This window comes from Miscanthus floridulus, chromosome 13, assembly GCF_019320115.1.
Source record: "Miscanthus floridulus cultivar M001 chromosome 13, ASM1932011v1, whole genome shotgun sequence".
NCBI lineage: Eukaryota > Viridiplantae > Streptophyta > Magnoliopsida > Poales > Poaceae > Miscanthus > Miscanthus floridulus.
Window position 1 is genome coordinate 53,603,409 of NC_089592.1, and position 17,519 is coordinate 53,620,927.

General features: G+C 47.7%; 1 protein-coding gene and 1 pseudogene across 1 annotated transcript; one reads left to right on the forward strand and one right to left on the reverse strand.

Moving 5' to 3' along the window:
- The first annotated feature begins 11,317 nt into the window (after positions 1-11,317).
- Positions 11,318-15,012, forward strand: LOC136501465 (uncharacterized; annotated as a pseudogene).
- A 960-nt stretch (positions 15,013-15,972) lies between these two features.
- LOC136499108 (uncharacterized) lies at positions 15,973-17,326 on the reverse strand. The gene is given in 3 exon segments (XM_066494805.1): positions 15,973-16,509; positions 16,586-17,116; positions 17,119-17,326. Coding segments are annotated over 3 exon segments (1,191 nt in total). The 3' UTR covers positions 15,973-16,057.
- Between the last annotated feature and the right edge of the window lie 193 nt (positions 17,327-17,519).

Sequence of the window (17,519 nt, forward strand, 5' to 3'; positions counted from 1 at the left end):
CTAGACTCTTAGTGGAAGCGAACGGACGCGGCGTGGCTCGGTGATAGGTGCGTTAGAGCAGCACGTCCGGTCGGTTGTTTGACTACGCATTGAACGTTAAGTGACCATTGGCATCCAATGGCTGATGTTTAAATGGGCACACGTGACGGCCATCGGAGCGACTGGATGATGGCTAACCGGACGCTAGGCTGCGTCCGGTCAGTGCATTCGGTCACTCCAAGAGTGCCCAACGGCTCTTTGAGTCTTGGGGCTCTATAAATAGGAAGGTACCAGTTTGGGGCTCACTCGCTTGGCACTTTGACATTCCTAACATCCTTGTGAGCCTAAGGAAACACCTCCTACTCATCTCTATTATTGACTCATCATCGTAGTGAGATTGGGAGTGATTCCAAGTGCATTTGCTTGAGTGATTACATCTAGTGGCACTTGGGGATCGTTGTGGCTATGGATTTCTTGTTTCTCTTGGTGGTTGCCGCCACCTATATGCCTTGGAGCAGCGGAGGAGCTTCGGCATGAGTTAGTGATTGTTCGTGGCCAACTCCGGTGTTTGTGAGGGGTCTTGTACCTTCCCCGGCGGAGAGCCGAAAGGTAACTCTAGTGGATTGCTCTTGTCATTGAGTTACCTCACTTGTGGGTAGGTTCTTGCGATGTCCAATTGTGTGGACGAGGTTCGTGCAACCTCTTAGCCGCCGAACCACCAAGTGTTGGTCGACACAAAGGGGACTAGCGTGCTAGCAAGCACGTGAACCTTGGGAGAAAATTGATTGTCTTTTGCCCTTTAATATTCGCCCGGTGATTGATTGGTATTCATATTGTGATTAGTTCATCTCTCGACGCGGCGGTATGATCACCTCACTCTCTCCGTTATTTTCCCGCAAACTAGTTGTTGTAAGCTCTTTAGTGTAGCTAGAATTGAGAGCTTCCTTAGTAGCTTAAGTTCATCTAGTGGAGCTCTTTAGTGTAGCAAGTTTAAGAGCTCTTAGTGAGTAGCAACTTAGCTCTTGCGTGCCTAGTGATCATAGCAACTAGAATTGTTGAAATAGGTGGCTTGCAACCCTTATAGAGTTAGAGCAAAATTGTATTACGCCATTGTTGTACTAATCAATTGCTCTAATTGATTTATAGATTTTAAATAGGCTATTCATCCTCCTCTAGCCATATTAGAACCTTTTAGCATCACATAAAATATATTACAACCAAATATAAAAGACACGATACACTATATTTTAGGATGGAACAAGTAATTCTCCAACCACTTACACAAGTCCCTTTTGGCTCACAGTAATTTTTAACAAAGAAAAAAACTCATAGTTTGATCAAATATATAAAAATACAAATGTTTACTATGGCAGAACCGCCTAATCTAATGCCTCCCAAGAGTACTCGTCTTCCATTAGACACTAAGTACTCAAGGGAGGACACCAAATTATATGGTTCTGTCGGGCACACCCCAAGGGAGAGCCTAAAAATCCATATTTTTCCATCAGGATCACAAATGAGATGATAAACTTACATCATTATTAACCATTTATTACATCACTTTTAATACAACATCAGAGTATAATATTTATTGTTATAACAGCGAAATCTAATCATATTATCAGAGTTATGAACAATTTAATTTAACAGCAGAATATAAACATGTGATCAGAATTACAGCGGAAATAAATATCTAATCATGACATGATGAAGTATTGATATATATAAACTATGACAACAGATTATAAACTTTCATTTATAAAAACATTTAGTAAGAGTTATAAATAAAGATTATGGTCGCAGTGTAAAGGAAATCCTCCCTAAGCTCACCAGGAGGAATCCACACACAAAGGTCAGTTCTAGTCTCCACCTGTCACCTACAACAGGGGAAAATAAAACCCTGAGTACTCAATTGTACTCAACAAGACTTACCCGACAGGAGGAAAGAAAAGACTCCAAGGATATGCAAGGCTATCTGGCTTGTGGGTTTATTGCATATGAAGGAAGCATTACTAAGCGTGCGTCCTTATATTCGTTTTTTATTAGCAGTCGCATTAGTTCTTTAACTAACCATTCTATGTAAGCACCTGTACTACTTTCAAGCAGGTGGTAAGCAATCAGAGTTCATTTTTTCATCTTTCATCTTTTAGTTCTTACTACGGTGCTAGACCGTAGACAAGCCGTACCGGATTGCCCGATGATTCACGAATCAATGTGCCCAACTGGGTACCCCGAAACACATGCCCCGCTTGCGCCCTAGGCACAAGCGGGACCAACCCACTACCCTCCTATCACGGGGTCTAGGTCCCCATCCAAACTGGGACTCCAAGCCTCCACCCCTGAGTCCTAGACTTAGTGCGGTGCAAGAACCTCCTACCCAAAAACCACCCTGACAGTCGGTCCGGAAAGAGTCAGAGCCCATGACAAGAGAGTAACAAGTCTTCTCAGCACCCATATCCAAGTATGTGCTTGGGATAATAAGTCTGTGACTTGCCTAGAGTCCAATGCAATGGTCGGTCCTTAACCGACGTAGACAGGGAAAATAGTGTAACCAAGCCATGCCCCGTGGCCGTAGGACACAACCTCTTACATCCGACCAATACCCAAACCATATCCCTGCACGGTCACTATTTTTCCTTTCCACCATTTATATTTTCCAAGTGATAATAATACAGTAATATATTTCCTATCTCTCGCGAGTGATAGGCAATCACTCGACTTCTACCGAAGTCCTATAGCATAGCAATCTACATGATCCTATCATACTAGTAAGACTCATAGGATACATATATATATATATATATATATATATATATGCAAGTGGGTTTCATTCAACTCTTTAAAACTTAATGCACAAATATAATTTAAAGTGCAGAAAAGTAGGGGTTATGCACCAGGGCTCGCCTGGGTAAGATTTAATCAGAAGTTAGCTTTCCATCATGGCAACACGATCTCCAAAGCATCATTTCTCCAGCAACTCCCGATGACTCTATGATCCATCGACGTCCCTATTATGATATGCAATGCGATGCAATGCAAAGACGTAATTAATTGACTGCAATCGTGACTCATAAAATATGATTTATGCCACTGAAGCTAACGAGCAAGTTCTAACGACGAACGTACTTAGGCTACATATCCATGTTGTCGAATAAGGCATTATTTCCCAATGAATGTTTTAGTTATACAATCCCAAGGTGTTTTTTTATTCCATTCTATTGATTTAATCATTATTCAAAATAGGGCATCATTATCTATCTAGCAAACTAATTATTCTAGAGCTACAAAAATTACAGTGAGCAACTAATAATATTAGTAGTTTACTATAAAATTTTCAGAGTCAACACTATCACCGATTTCTCACGGGAATTCCTACAATTCACCTTTCAACAATATTAAGCATGTTAAAATAATTAGAGCAACCCTAAAAACATACCGAATCTATGCGAACAAAATATACTATTAGATAGATCATGATTTTAGAAGCCTAACAAAATTGGTTTTTATCATTTTTGGACAACTACACAAATTTATATTGATTTTACAAGTTTATTTCTAAAACTAAATTAACAATTGCTTTAGAAAACTAAAAGGGCCAGCGGCTTGGCTCGGCCTGCAAACACACGTAGTCTACTGGCCAGACATGGCCCAGCGGCGTGGTAAAGGGCGTGGCGGCCCAGGCGGGCGGGCGCTAGGTCGGCCCAGCGCGTGGGCGCGAACAGCCCAGGCGCTACGGCGACGGCTGGCCCAGCGAGGTGCGCGGCAACAACGCGGGTGGCCCAGGCGCGGGCGGCACAAGGCCGCCCCAGCTAGGAAAGCCCAGGACGCGCTGTCCATTTTGCAAAAGGACCCCCAATTTTTAACTAATAAACCTATGATCTAGCTCACTATTCAAATGAGTTATCTGTTCTTCACCTAGTACCCTATATTTTCCTATCTTCACCGTTCCCTAGTCCCCGAGCATCACCAGAGCAGAGTACACCAGCGTGCGGCGGCTGCTCGACAGCCAAGCTCGGCCGAGAAAGGCACTACGGTGAGATGGTGGTGCGGGGGCTTTGTGGGGTCGCGCCGCACCGGTGGGCGCAAACAGCGCCACCAGAGAAGCCCCGTTTCGACTCGGCCATGGCCGGTAGAGGTGTGTAGGGGCGATGGCGAACAACGCGCGCGACGGTAAGGCATTGGGCCTGGTTCCACCCCAACAGCGTACGCGCGTGGCACAGGAGGTCGAGGCGGAGCCGTTACTAGTCGTGTTAGGCTTGGGGTGCTCTGAGCCGAGCTAGTCATGGACACACCCATGGCGGTCAGCGATGAAAATGGCATGCACATGCACACCGTAGAACTAATGGCTTTCGATCCACTTCGAAGCTCTCTATAACTTTCTCATGGTGCTAGGGATTCAAGGAATTAGAGGGATATACCTTGTGTACGACAAATTTTGGATTGGAAGGGAGGACGGTCATGGCGTGGACGACGGCAAGGATGTTGCGGGGTGTGATGGCCGGCCAGGGACGATGGAGAGGCACGCGAGGTTCGCGCGAACTCACGGCGACGGCGCGCGGCCATGGACTTTGCAGCAGTAGAGCGCGATAAGCGGAGTCATCACTAGTGGACCTCCGGTCGGGGCGGGTCATGGAGGCAGAGGGCGAAGGAGCAGGCTCTAGAGGTGGAGCACCGTGGAGCAGCAGGTCCAGTGTGGGGTCGAGAGACTCACGTGTGCTCGCGGGCAGGAGAGGAGGCGAGGCGGAGCCGCGCGTGGGCCTCTCTGAGAGGGAGAAGAGCGATGGCGTGGGGAGAGAAAGGACGCAGCGCGAGGCCACAGGTCGTGCGGCATCGGGGGAAGTGAGGTGCGCAAGGGCTCGGCAAGGCCAGTAGAGGGAGGGACCGGCGACGACGGCGGAAGGACCGGTGACGGTGACGGAAGGCGCGGCGCGGCGGCGCGTGACCACGGTGGTTGCTCGGCTCGGCAGAGACAGATAGAAGCAATCAAGGCAGGCAGAGACGAGCAAGGCAAGGAAACAGAGGCAGAGATCGGGAGAGTGGGTGAGCATGGCGACGGGCGGCAGGAACTGGGGCCTCCCTTCGGCAGCAGAAATAGAAAAGGGAGGAGGAAAGGAGCGCGAGGGTTCGGCCAACTTTCATTAACACAGGGACATCGCGACCTGGCACAACGTGGCCAGCAGGAGCAACGTGACGCAATAAATCAAATGACTGATTCAGAGCAGGGGGACGCACCACGGGGTCCTGCTACGCACTAGGAAGAGGAGCAGCTGGGTCCGAGCGGCGGCAGCTAGCGGCAGAGCAGGGCAGGGAGACATTCCGTCCTCGCTGTGGATCAGTCCGCTCGCTAGTCAATAACTAAACCACGACCGATAGTTGAACACATGGGCGTCGTGTGGCTCTGCTGGCTGCCTACCTACGCGTGAGACGATGCGGCGTGGATGTGAACAGCGATACGTCGTCGACAAACCAAAAGATTTAAATCCTGTCAATATCAACTAACAAGTATATCATGACCTAGCCATACTGCATACTAACCCATAGGAGCGAAATACTTAAGCACTATTGAACTATTTTACTTAACATAATTTGCCAAAATTGACCTTTTGAACATAAATCCTATTTCTCGCCGACTCACGAAAAGTTCTAGTTTAAATCTCGGATTCGATTTCTGAGCTATCATATATACTATTGAATAACTTTTACTTACCAAAACAAGAGTTGCATTTTCATCTATTAAACTTGCGCTCCAGATTTATTCAAATACTAAATACAAACTATATTTTATTTTATTTATAAAAAATGCTTTCATACTCAATCCAACAGAACAAGCCATTCGCCATTTACTTGCTAGAATCGTTATCAGACATTTTAAATACTTTTACGCACTAAGTGAATTAACTCAGATATTTAGTTCAGTCTAACAAAGTGAACCACATAAGACTCGCTCGTTATTCCATGTGTGTTTTAAACTTTTAAACCTAAAAACTTGTTTTGCTAATTTCTCTTAGGCATTAACCTAGGCGCTAAACGAGCTCTTACATTTACGATGTGTAATAAATATCAACTAATTAACAGTAGAATATATTGAGAAATGCAATATGAATACTATTTTCTATAAATTTAGTTAAAATTTTAAAATTTGATTTCTCGCAAAGTGGATGTGCAAAGATTTTGCGACGTAAAGAGTATATATTTTTTTATATTATATTGATTTGAAGTCAGAAATATATTTTCTAGGTAAGATATATGTATCCCTTCCTCATAACTCTCACTGTCCCTCTCACGTCATGTGCCCATGGTCAAACAGATGTCATATGAGGGTGTTACATGGAGTGTTTGGATACTAATAAAAAAATAAATTACAGAATCTGTCAGTAATCCGTAAGATGAATTTATTAAGCCTAATTAATCTATCATTAGCACATGTGTTATTGTAGCACCAGATTGTCAAATCATGGATTAATTAGGCTTAAAAAAATTTGTTTCGTAAATTAGTCGCAAACTGTGTAACTAGTTATTTTTTAGTCTATATTTAATACTCTATACATGTATCCAAACATTCGATAGAATATGGAGTAAATTTTAATGGACTCTTTCGTTTGTACCCTTGTTTTGTGTCGAAATTGTGAATTTGCTCCTATTTTTTTGACTTTGTGAATTTACCCCTATGATTTCAAAACGAAGCACTAGTTTGCCTCTGCTCCGTCATCCACCCCTAACGGTGTTAAACTTTGTACAAAAGGACATGAATGTCCATGCGATTTTGCCCCTGTTTGTTATGCCTAATTGCGATTTTGCCCCTGTCTGGCCGAGTCTCGGTTGCGCGCGGCGCGGGGTCGACCGTCCGGCCATAGCGCGGCCACCGAAGATGCGGTGTTGGGGCCTAGCCGCCGGGGTGCAAGGTCAGGCTATGGCCGCTGGGGGTACGGGGACAGGGCGCGTAGGGAGTGAGGTCGGGCCGCCTGTGCGTCGTGCCGAGGACGAGAACGCCGCCGGGGGAGGCGCGTGGATAGCGCACGGGCAGCTCTCGATCTCGTGCTCTGATCCACGAAAGCGTGAGCAGGGCGGCTCTACAGCACTAGGGCGACGTCGCGAACTCGGTTGGCCGGTTCTTGGCGGCGGGAAGTTGGCAACGGCGGCGGTCCACGGCATCAAGAAAAATGACGGCGGTCCAGGGCACTGGCACAGCCGCGGGGAAGGCAAGGGGGCACAGCTCGCCGGAGCAGGCTCGCAGCCGCGTGCACGAGCCGGCAGGTCGGCCGCGTGGTGGCTCCTCACCGTCGGTGCGTGCGCGGGCGCAGGAGGGCGACGGCTCCGGGTCGTAGGCAGCACAAGCACGACCGCCGAGTCGCGCGGCGCCGTTCGAACATGACGCCTCCACCTTCCTCTGCTTCTGCGGTCTGGGCACGGGAGCCTACGTGGGGAGGAGGAGCGGAGGAAGGAGGGGAGGAGGCGGCGTGGAGACCCGCTGCCAGGCGCCACCGGGAGTCGTGTCCAGCCCCGCACGAGACCGCGGCGCCCTCCTTGCACGCGGCCGCTCGACCGCTCGCCCGCTGCCGATGCCGCGACGTCTACCCAGCTACGCGCCTGCGCACCCGCAGCGCAGCGCGCCCGCCCAGCGGCACCCGCCGCGCCGCGAGCTCGCACGGCCGCAGCGCCCGCCCAGCCGCGCCCCCGACGCGGCCGCCACACCCACCGTAGCACCCGTCGCGCCGCGAGCCCACCGACCGTGCCTCCCCCATCGATGTCGCACACCCTACCCAATAGGGCGGATTTGCCCCCATTGGTATTTGCGAGCGCGGGGTCGCGAGGGCCACCGTCGCGCCGATGCGGGGTTGCCGGAGCGCCATGACCGGCGGACGAGGTCGCTGAGGGCCGCCGTCGCACGGGCGCGGGGTTGCCGGAGCGCCATGGCCGGTGGGCGCAAGGGCGCGCGGCAGCGACGGTGCTCGGCCGCCGGGGCGCGGTCGCTGGTCTTATGTTCGCACGGAGCTTTCGCGTTAGTCACGAGCAGATAGCAGTGAAGAGAACGAGCGGATAAGAATGAAGAGAAAGGGGCATTTCAGTCATTTCGCATCTGATTTTTTGTGTTTTGTTTTTTTAAATCGTTTAATCAGCCTCTAAATAACGGACATCCAAACCAAGGGCAAACGGCTCCTTCGTTTCAAAATAGCAGGGGTAAAATTATAAAGTTGAAAAAATAAGGGTAAAATCACAATTGAACTTCTAGACAGAGCCAAACACCGTTTTCCCAAATTTTAAAGGAGGTAAAGAAGGCCTAAGTCATCCTCACCCAAGAAAGACCACAAGAGAATCCACTCAAAATCATAAATGTCTCTCCACCCATCTCTACAACGTCTGCTGTGCAACATGTGCTAGAGAGAGAATCAGTGGAGGGTACAGATAGACGCTCTGTTCGTTTGGGCTTATTTGGCTCATAAGCCATGGCTGAAAGTATTATTGGCTGATTTGTTGTGAGAGAAAAATATTATTCGTTGGCTGAAAAAGTACGGCTTATAAGCCAAACAAGCCCAAACGAACAAGGCGAGAGATACCGTGTCACCTATGTATTGTGAGAGAAGTTTTTTTTTTTTGGTGTTTGGATCTAGGGACTAAAGTTTAATAGATATCACATCGGGTATTTAATACTAATTAGAAAGATTAAATATGAGTCTAATTAGGCTTAATAGATTCGTCTCATAAATTAGTCTCAATTTATGTAATTAGTTTTATAATTAGTCTATATTTAATACTCTATTCATGTGTCCAAACATTCGATGTGATATATACTAAATTTTAATAGGGCTGTTGATAGCCTTCTCCCAGTCTACCCATATAATAGTTAGCTCTTCACTGTTAATATATAACCCACCTACCTCTCTCACGATTTTTTTAGCTCTTACGACTAAGCCAGCTATAAACTTACGCCGCTTCTCCTCTCCCTCCTTTTCTCTCTCGTCCAACAACTTAGGGCACGTTTAGTTGGCAAAAAATTTTGGTTTTGGCTACTGTAGCACTTTCGTTTGTATTTGGTAATTAGTGTCTAATTATGGACTAATTAGGTTTGAAAGTTTCATCTCGCGATTTCTCATCTGTGCAATTAGTTTTATTTTTCGTCTAAATTTAATACAGTTTTGATGTGACATTTTGACGTGAAATTTTTGAAATCTAAACCGGGCCTTACATCCTATCATTATAATTGCTCGGAGAAGCAACGCAGTACTCCACCGACATGCGGCATTGGATTTGAATGCAAGCGCAGAGGCGAGAGAGCAGCATGTAGCGCAGCGCAGGCCGCCGCAGTTGGACCGTCCGGACGGGTCTACCACCCCCACCTCCCCGGTGAACGGATTCCGATGCAATGCTCTGCCGACTGCCGGCGCCCCTCAGCACCAGCATTATTACTGCTACTGGTGCCTGGTGGTAGTATCTCGTGTCCTCTTCCGTCCGGTCTACAGTAATCCCTGCCTGCAATTTGGCCATCGGTGTTTCTTGCAATTTGCATGCCCTACAACTACAAAAACCGCGGTGTCCCACTGGTAGCCTAGGGTTCTTTCCAAGCCACTGCACTAGCAGCAGTAGTAGTTTAGTACTGCTCCATTGGCTAAGCTTAGGGCACTGTAAATTACTATACTTGAGGAAACAGTGACCCAGAGGCCAGGGCACATAAAACAAGTGCTCCATGCCTCCATCCATTAGACGATACCGTTAAATTATTCAATCAAGGGCGTTTACCCGCGCTTTCCAGCAGGCACTGTTCCAAATGAGAATCACACCCAGCCGCATCAAGCGGCCTGTAGGTCGTATTTGGCTTATAAGCTATGTTTATCATCAACGAATAGTATTTTTCTCTCACACCAAACCAATTAATAGTACTTTCAACCATAACTTATAAGCTAAACTAGCCCAAACGCGGGATTCGGAACGCAGAGACGAGACCGTTCCAAATGAGTTCAACTTTTTTTTTGATTCCACGAACAGCAAGCAGTTCAAGCTCCAGCATCGCACGTACATGATGGTGCTTGACTGCTTGGGCATCGGCAGGCCCTACTACTGTTGCTGTGCAGATTTTGGCCTTTCCCTGCTCGCCTCCATTGGGAATGCTGCTGGTCTTCTCTTCTCGCAGTGGCGTGGGTGGAAGTGGAACTAGCTAGCCCTAGCAGCCCCTAGCAGGATTGGAGACTCCATCGTAGCTTCACACATTTTCCTTGCACCTTTTGATGCCACTCACATATGGGTCTTGCTATCTAAATTCTAAGTTTTTTCACTTTCTTCATCACATCAATTTTTAGCCGTTTGTATAGAGTATTAAATGTAGATAAAAAAATAACTAATTACACGATTTAGTTAGAAATTACGAGATGAATCTTTTAAGGCTAGTTGGTCCACGATTGGATAATATTTGCTAAATAAAACAAAAGTGATACTATTTATCGGGTTCATTTTTTTTACAAAGTGAACGAGGCCATGGTTTCCGTCTTTCCGATAGGAGTACAGCAGGGTATTTTGCCTGATAATGATTTTTTATTAAGGAGCTGCCCGCTGCCTGGGGCTGGTGGCTGCTGGTCATCTCGAGGGAAGAGGAGAGAGAGAGGGACCTTGAACTGACCCTGTACTTTGCTGGGCATGAATGGGGCTCCACTCCACCCTTCATTTCCTCCCTCCTAGGACAAGGTCACAGTCACTCACCCTCGCAGCCGCAGCCGCAGGAGCCGGAGGGAACAGGAAGGGGTAGTTCCACCCATCCATTGCAATCAGCCTGATCGGCTGGGAGCCGCTGGCTGGGCTGGCCGGCCAGCCCTCTCAGTAAAACACTGTTCACGCGAGTATTTTTCAACTTAAAAGAAAAGGATAATTGAAGTAACTTCGAATCAACTTTTGTTGGGGTTCAAAAAACGAATAAAAATAAATAAAAAAAAAGTAAATTCAAGGAATAGTTCCCTTTTTGAGGGGGCCCCTCGGGGGTCGTGGAATGCTTTTCTTCTCCTCTTATTCCATATGGAATACAATGAGTTAAAATAAGAAGGAATAGGGGAATATTCGACCGTTTGCTCCAAAAAGAGGATGAAATCCATCCTATTAAAAAAGAAATAATCCGAAATAGAAAGAATTTCTTTTTTCAAATTAAATTCTTTATTTATCTTTTATTCCAAAATTCCCCCGAAAATCCAATTTCATTTTTCAATGGCGTTAGATGATCTAGTTCTTAATATTATTAGTTTACTTAACTGACAGATTTCACAACAAATCAAATCTCTTGATTAAATAAACCTGCAACCATACGAACCAGCCATGCGATTGGCAAAGGCAGGCAGCGAGCCCGTTTTTAAAATCCAAATCCACCTCCAGGCTCCTGCCGTTCCTGTGCTGTTCTTGAAGCATCAATCAGGGGAACCACAAGCACCCTCGCCCGCTTCTGATGTGGCTGGATTCTTGAAGCCCGCTCGCTGCCTTCGTTTCGCCCCAGTGAGTTCGAGTCAAGAACAGCATCTTCAGATTGCCGCGGGTTATTGCTATACTCGTTTGTGCTGCCACTAGTTTTCTGAATGAGATGCAGTATATTCTTTGTTTCTGTGAATATTTTTTTGGATTCTAATAAAGCTCCGTTATTTTCTTCCCCTTTCGCTCCCAATGTTTGATAGGGAAGGAAGGAAATGAGGTGCGCCAGATCGTGCGGCACTTTCCAGCAAGCTTCCGAAGCTTTGTGATTCGGTGGTAGCCATGGAGGACGACCGAAAAGCTCCGAGCTTTCTTGATGTGCCCAAGGATATCCCCATTGCCACCACCAAGCCTCTCACCATCCGGACCAGCGCCGCCGCATCCGGATGCGGCGGCTCCGACCGATCCTGCCCCAACTCGCCGGGCATCTCCATCACGCCGCACCTCTACTCGCCGTCGCCGCCGTCGTCCGCGTTCGTCTCCGCGCTGCAGTCCCCGTACATCTCGCCTCGGGTTGTCGACCCGCCGCCTCCTCCGCCGGCGGCGGCGCCGGAGCCTCAGCTGCGGCAGGAAACCAAGGCCGCCGGCGCCGGCGCCAGCGTCACCACCACCGCGGCGCCATCGCCGACGTCGTGCTCCAACGGGTCCGATATCGACGCGCCCAGCGCGTCCCGCACGCCGCCGTCCGAGCGCTACGACTCCAGCGGCATCGACGCGGCCAAGATTTCCGACGGCGGCGGTGGCGGCGGCGGCGCGGGCTCCCTGCCGCCGCGCGTGTCGTTTTCGTTCCCCGTGCCGCGGGTGTCCTTCACCAGGGGCTCCGTCGCGTCGCCGTCCTCCAACGCCAAGCTCCGGAGCTGCGACGTGTACATTGGCTACCACGGCACGGCGGCCTCTCCAGGTTCTGCAAGTGGCTCAAGTCGGAGCTCGAGCTGCAGGGCATCGCCTCGTTCGTCGCCGACCGCGCCAAGTACTCGGATTCGCAGAGCCACGAGATTGCCGACCGGATTATTTGCTCCGTCGCGTTCGGCGTCGTGGTGGTCACCATGTCTAGTTTCCTCAGTCCGTTTAGCCTTGAGGAGATCAGATTCTTTGCTCAGAAGAAGAACCTGGTGCCTATACTGTTCGACACCGAGCCAGCAGAGATCGCCGGGCTTTTCGATGGTAAATTGGAGGATAAGGAAGGGAAGGAAGCGTTTGAAGGGCTGATGCGATGCCATGAATTCAAGCTTGAGGCGAATGAGAGCAATTCGAGAAGCTGTGTGTCGAGGACGGTTACGCTGCTTCGTTCCAAGCTTGGACGGAAGAATATCGCCGAGAAGGAGAGCGAAGCTTCTGAGGGCCTGCCTTTTCCGCGCAACCGACATTTCGTGGGAAGGGAGAAGGAGCTGAGCGAGATTGAAGGCATGCTCTTTGGTTCGACTGTGGATATCCAAGAAGTGGATTGCCCGAGGGCTTCCAGTACAAATGAGAGATCAAGCGGTGTGTCTGATGGATTTGCCGATGAGGATAGTGATACTGCAAGGAAATCCAATGCCAGGTACATCAGCTTGGAGATGCGCAAGTGCAAGGAACCGACACTGGAGGCTTGGATTGACCCAGTGATTGAGTTATCATCTGGTAAAAGCAGAAGCCTGCAGAAGCAGAGATCAAGGCACAGGAGGTCAAGGTTTCGGTGCAACAGCAAGGGCTATAGCGGTGCCAATGTAATCTGCATCAATGGTTCTTCAGGCATTGACAAGACCGAACTGGCATTGGAGTTTGCTTACAGGTACTCACAGAGGTACAAGATGGTACTGTGGATTGGAGGCGAAGCTCGGTATTTGAGGCAAAACATACTCAATGTATCCATGAATTTGGGACTGGATATCAGTGCTGAGGCTGAGAAGGAGAGGGGTAGGATTAGGAGCTTTGAGGAGCAAGAGTTTGATGCATTCCAGCGGGTGAAGCGGGAGCTGTTCCGTGATGTGCCCTATTTGGTCATAATTGACAATCTTGAGAGCGAGAGGGATTGGTGGGAAAGCAAGGATCTCCATGACTTCATGCCAAGGAACACTGGAGCAACACATGTCATCGTGACCACACGTTTGCCACGCGTGATGAATCTTGAACTGATGCAACTGCCACAGCTCTCATACATTGATGCGATGGCATTGATACAGGGGAAAAGAAAGAAGGACTATCCGCCTGAGGAAACCGAAGTTCTCAGAAAGTTTGATGAGCGGTTAGGCAGGCTGAGCTTTGGCCTGTGGGTCGTCGGTTCGCTGCTGTCAGAGCTCATGATTGCTCCTTCCACTCTGTTTGAGGCTGTTGATAGAATATCACTGAGCGAGAATTTGTTCCCCATTGGCGCCAATGACGATGGCTTCTGCCGTAACAATTCTTTCTTGATAAAGGTCTTGGTCTTCTGTTTTGCTTTGATGGACCGAGCAAAAGGAGGAAGTCTTACGTCAAGAATGGTCATTGCTGGTTCTTGGTTAGCTCCCGCTCCTGTATCATCCACACTATTAGCTGCAACAGCGAGCAAGCTACCGATGAAAGGCAGTGGTATGCACCTGTTTGGTGAATCACTCAAGACTGCATTTCTATGTGGCACACATTGTTTCCTAGCTCCAAATGGGCGGAAGGCTGAGGTGGAGTCAGCGCTCTTTCTTGTTAATCTTGGGTTGGCAAGAAAGGCAAATCGACATCCTGGTTGCTGGATCCAATTCCATCCTATCACGCAGCTCTTTGGCAAGATCAGGGGAGGTTTGGCACCCACGACTGCAGCAGTGAATGGAGTGATGAGGGCCAGAAACCCCTCGGTATACTCTGACCACTTATGGGCTAGCGCGTTCCTCGTGTTTGGTTTCTAGTCCGAGCCACCCGCCGTCCAGCTTAAAGCAGTCGACATGGTCCTCTTCATCAAGAAGACGGCGCTGCCCCTGGCAATCGACTCCTTCATGTCGTTCTCGCGGTGCGGCTCAGCTCTGGAGCTGCTCAAGGTGTGCACCAACGTCCTCGAGGAGGTGGAGAAGTCGTACGCATCGCGGATGCAGGACTGGAACCGTGGGTCGCTGTGCTGGAGGAAGAAGCTGCAGCCGAACCACCCCGTCGACGAGTTCGTCTGGCAGGAGGTGACGCTGCTCAAGGCGACGCTGCTGGAGACGAGGGCGAAGCTGCTGCTCCACGGCGGGCTGTTCGACACCGGCGAGGAGCTGTGCAGGACCTGCATCAGCATCCGGACCGTCATGCTCGGCCACGGACATGCCCAGACGCTGGCTGCTCAGGAGACACTGGCGAAGCTGGTTAGGTACAGGAGTAAGATCTGAGATGAGGTGATGTCCAAGACCCTCGCAAGCTCCTTGTATAATGTGACATCCCTCTGCTGTATTACAAAGGGTTCAGAAGTTTTCATGCCCCATTTTTTTTCTGAATCTGTCATACCACCAGCTACAGTTTTGTTAGCGACCATCAGTATACTAGCCGAGGTCCATGATGCCATGTGTAACTTATTTTAGCGCAGGTTGGGGCCATATGTAAGTGGAGGTGTTATGTACAGTACAGTCCATCTGCTATTTGGTAGAACTTCATTTTCGTCTTACTACCTTGAGCTTCCCAGGCTGAACTTTCAGAAATGAAGATGTTCTTCCTTTTAGCATCTCGAGTTCAGATTTGGTGAGCAAAGAGCTGCATCATACCTTAAAGTTGCTGGAAAGTGCTATGTTTTCTCCAAAAAAACATGCATCTATGGTCAAATCTGAATGCCAAACAGCAAGAATCTGTAGTCTTTCTGAAATGTTTTCGTTGTCACCACACCATCATCAGGTGGGTCAAATCTGAAATGTTTGCTTTGAACAGTCCTGTTGCTTGTTGCCCGATATGCAACGGTTCAGAAGTTTTCACGCCCCACATTTTTTTTCTGAATCTGTTATACCACCAGCTACAGTTTTGTTAGCGATCATAAGTATACAAGCCAAGGTCCATGATGCCATGTGAAACTGGAGGTGTTATGTACAGTACAGTCTATCTGCTATTTGGTAGAACTTCATTTTCGTCTTACCATTGAGCTTCCCTGGCTGAACTTTCAGAAATGAAGATGTTCTTCCTTTTATCATCTAGAGTTCAGATTTGGTGAGCAAAGGGCCGCATCATACCATAAAGTTGCTGGAAAGTGCTATGTTTCCTCCGAAAAAAACATGCATCTATGGTCAAATCTGATGCCAAACAGCAAGAATCTAGTCTTTCTGAAATGTCTTCTTTGTCACCGCACCATCACCAGGGGCCAGTTTAGTTCCCCAAATATTTTGCCAAATACATGAAATCCAAAATGGGGTAGCAGCACACCAAAATGTTGACACCAAAAGTTTTTGCATTTTGCTGTTTACTTGCCAAGAATTTTGCATCGAAATCAGCATTGAATAGTAGATTTCAGTTGCATTGAATGTGTTCCATGCAAACTGCTGGTGCAGACTTTTTCATGCAGATTTTTGAAAAGAATTTTCTCATTCATCAATTATTCAAACACATAATGAACAGACTTTTCTCATGCAACATTTACAACAATTATTCATCCCTATTACATCACATACTGCTCAAGCATTCACAGAAGCCGTAACACAATGTACTATAGAAACATGTAATGAACCACACAAAACTGTCAATTACGATCCATCAGAGCATTAGCAAGCGAATCACGGATGGCATTCATGCATGACCACTCCTCATCCTCCACTACCTCGGGTTCAGGTTGATTTTGATAAGCTTGTCTCGGCACAAAGTTCTCATTTCGGTCACACCTACCGAAATGCTTATCTGCTAAGCCACTATTCCTCACAAAATTATGAAGAGCCATACATGCACAAATGATTTGGGCTTGCTTCTCAGGTGAATAAGGAGGGATCTTTTGCAAGATCCGCCACTTCATTTTAAGTACCCCGAATGACCTCTCAATAACATTCCTAAGAGAAGAGTGTGTGTAATTGAAGAGCTCTTCTTTACCCTATGGCTCGGGCGCGTCGCGGAAGTCCTGGAGATGGTACTTGTTTCCCTTGTATGGAGCAAGATAACCCAGCCAGTTAGGATACCCGGAGTCCACTAGATAGTATTTGCCTACAGCAGCAAACAAATTACGAGCAACAGGTACATAACCAACAAGGAACAATTGCACTCATGTGTACCTACGTACCATTAGGTGGATGTGGAAAAACTACGGAGTATGTTGTTGTAGAATCATTGAACACTCTCATGTCATGAACAGATCCAGGCCAGCCAGCATTAACAAATGTAAACCTCATGTCGAAGTCACAACAGGCCATTACATTTTGTGTAGTGATGCTCTTGCGGCACAAGTGCTGAATAAACAAATGGTTTGGCACGACACAAGGGATATGAGTCCCATCTATAGCCCCTATGCAGTTCTTGAAGTAGGGATAAAATCTACTACTTCTTAGTGTAGGATGCAATGTTCTGAACTGTGGATCTATTGGCTTAATATTGTCTGCAGCAAGCCTGACCAGACACCTCAAAACTTTGGTAAACATTGTTGAAACAGTGCCCAATGACCTCTCAAACCTGTCCTCTGCTTGCCTAACAGACTGTGGTGCTCCTACCATCCAAAGAAACATCCCTAAAGCCTCAACAGATGAGGACTTAGTGGTAGACTTGAGCCCATATTTGTCAACTAACAAGTTATGAAGGCTATGGAACATTGTTGGGTCATTCTAAACATGTTGTAACAAGAATTAATGTTGTCAAGCTTATCATGCACCCACTGGAAACCACTCACTCTTGGAGTCCTATACTGAGCCCTATTCATATACTTGTCAATGTGCATAACAAACTGGTACATACCATGGAGAAACTCATCATCCTCGTCATCATTCATTAGTTCTTCCATCAACTCATCATCATCATCATCCAATATCATCTGCAGCAATTGTTGTCTTCTTGTATCTTGATCATCATCACCAACCTGTCATGGACAGAGACAAGAGTAAGTCAGTCATTTGATCAAACAGTCCATGAATCCCATGCATCACTCCCTGCCATCCCACATGATCAAGTTTCAAAACAGCACATATATCCATTCCACAAGTTAATATACGAAAACATCAAATAAA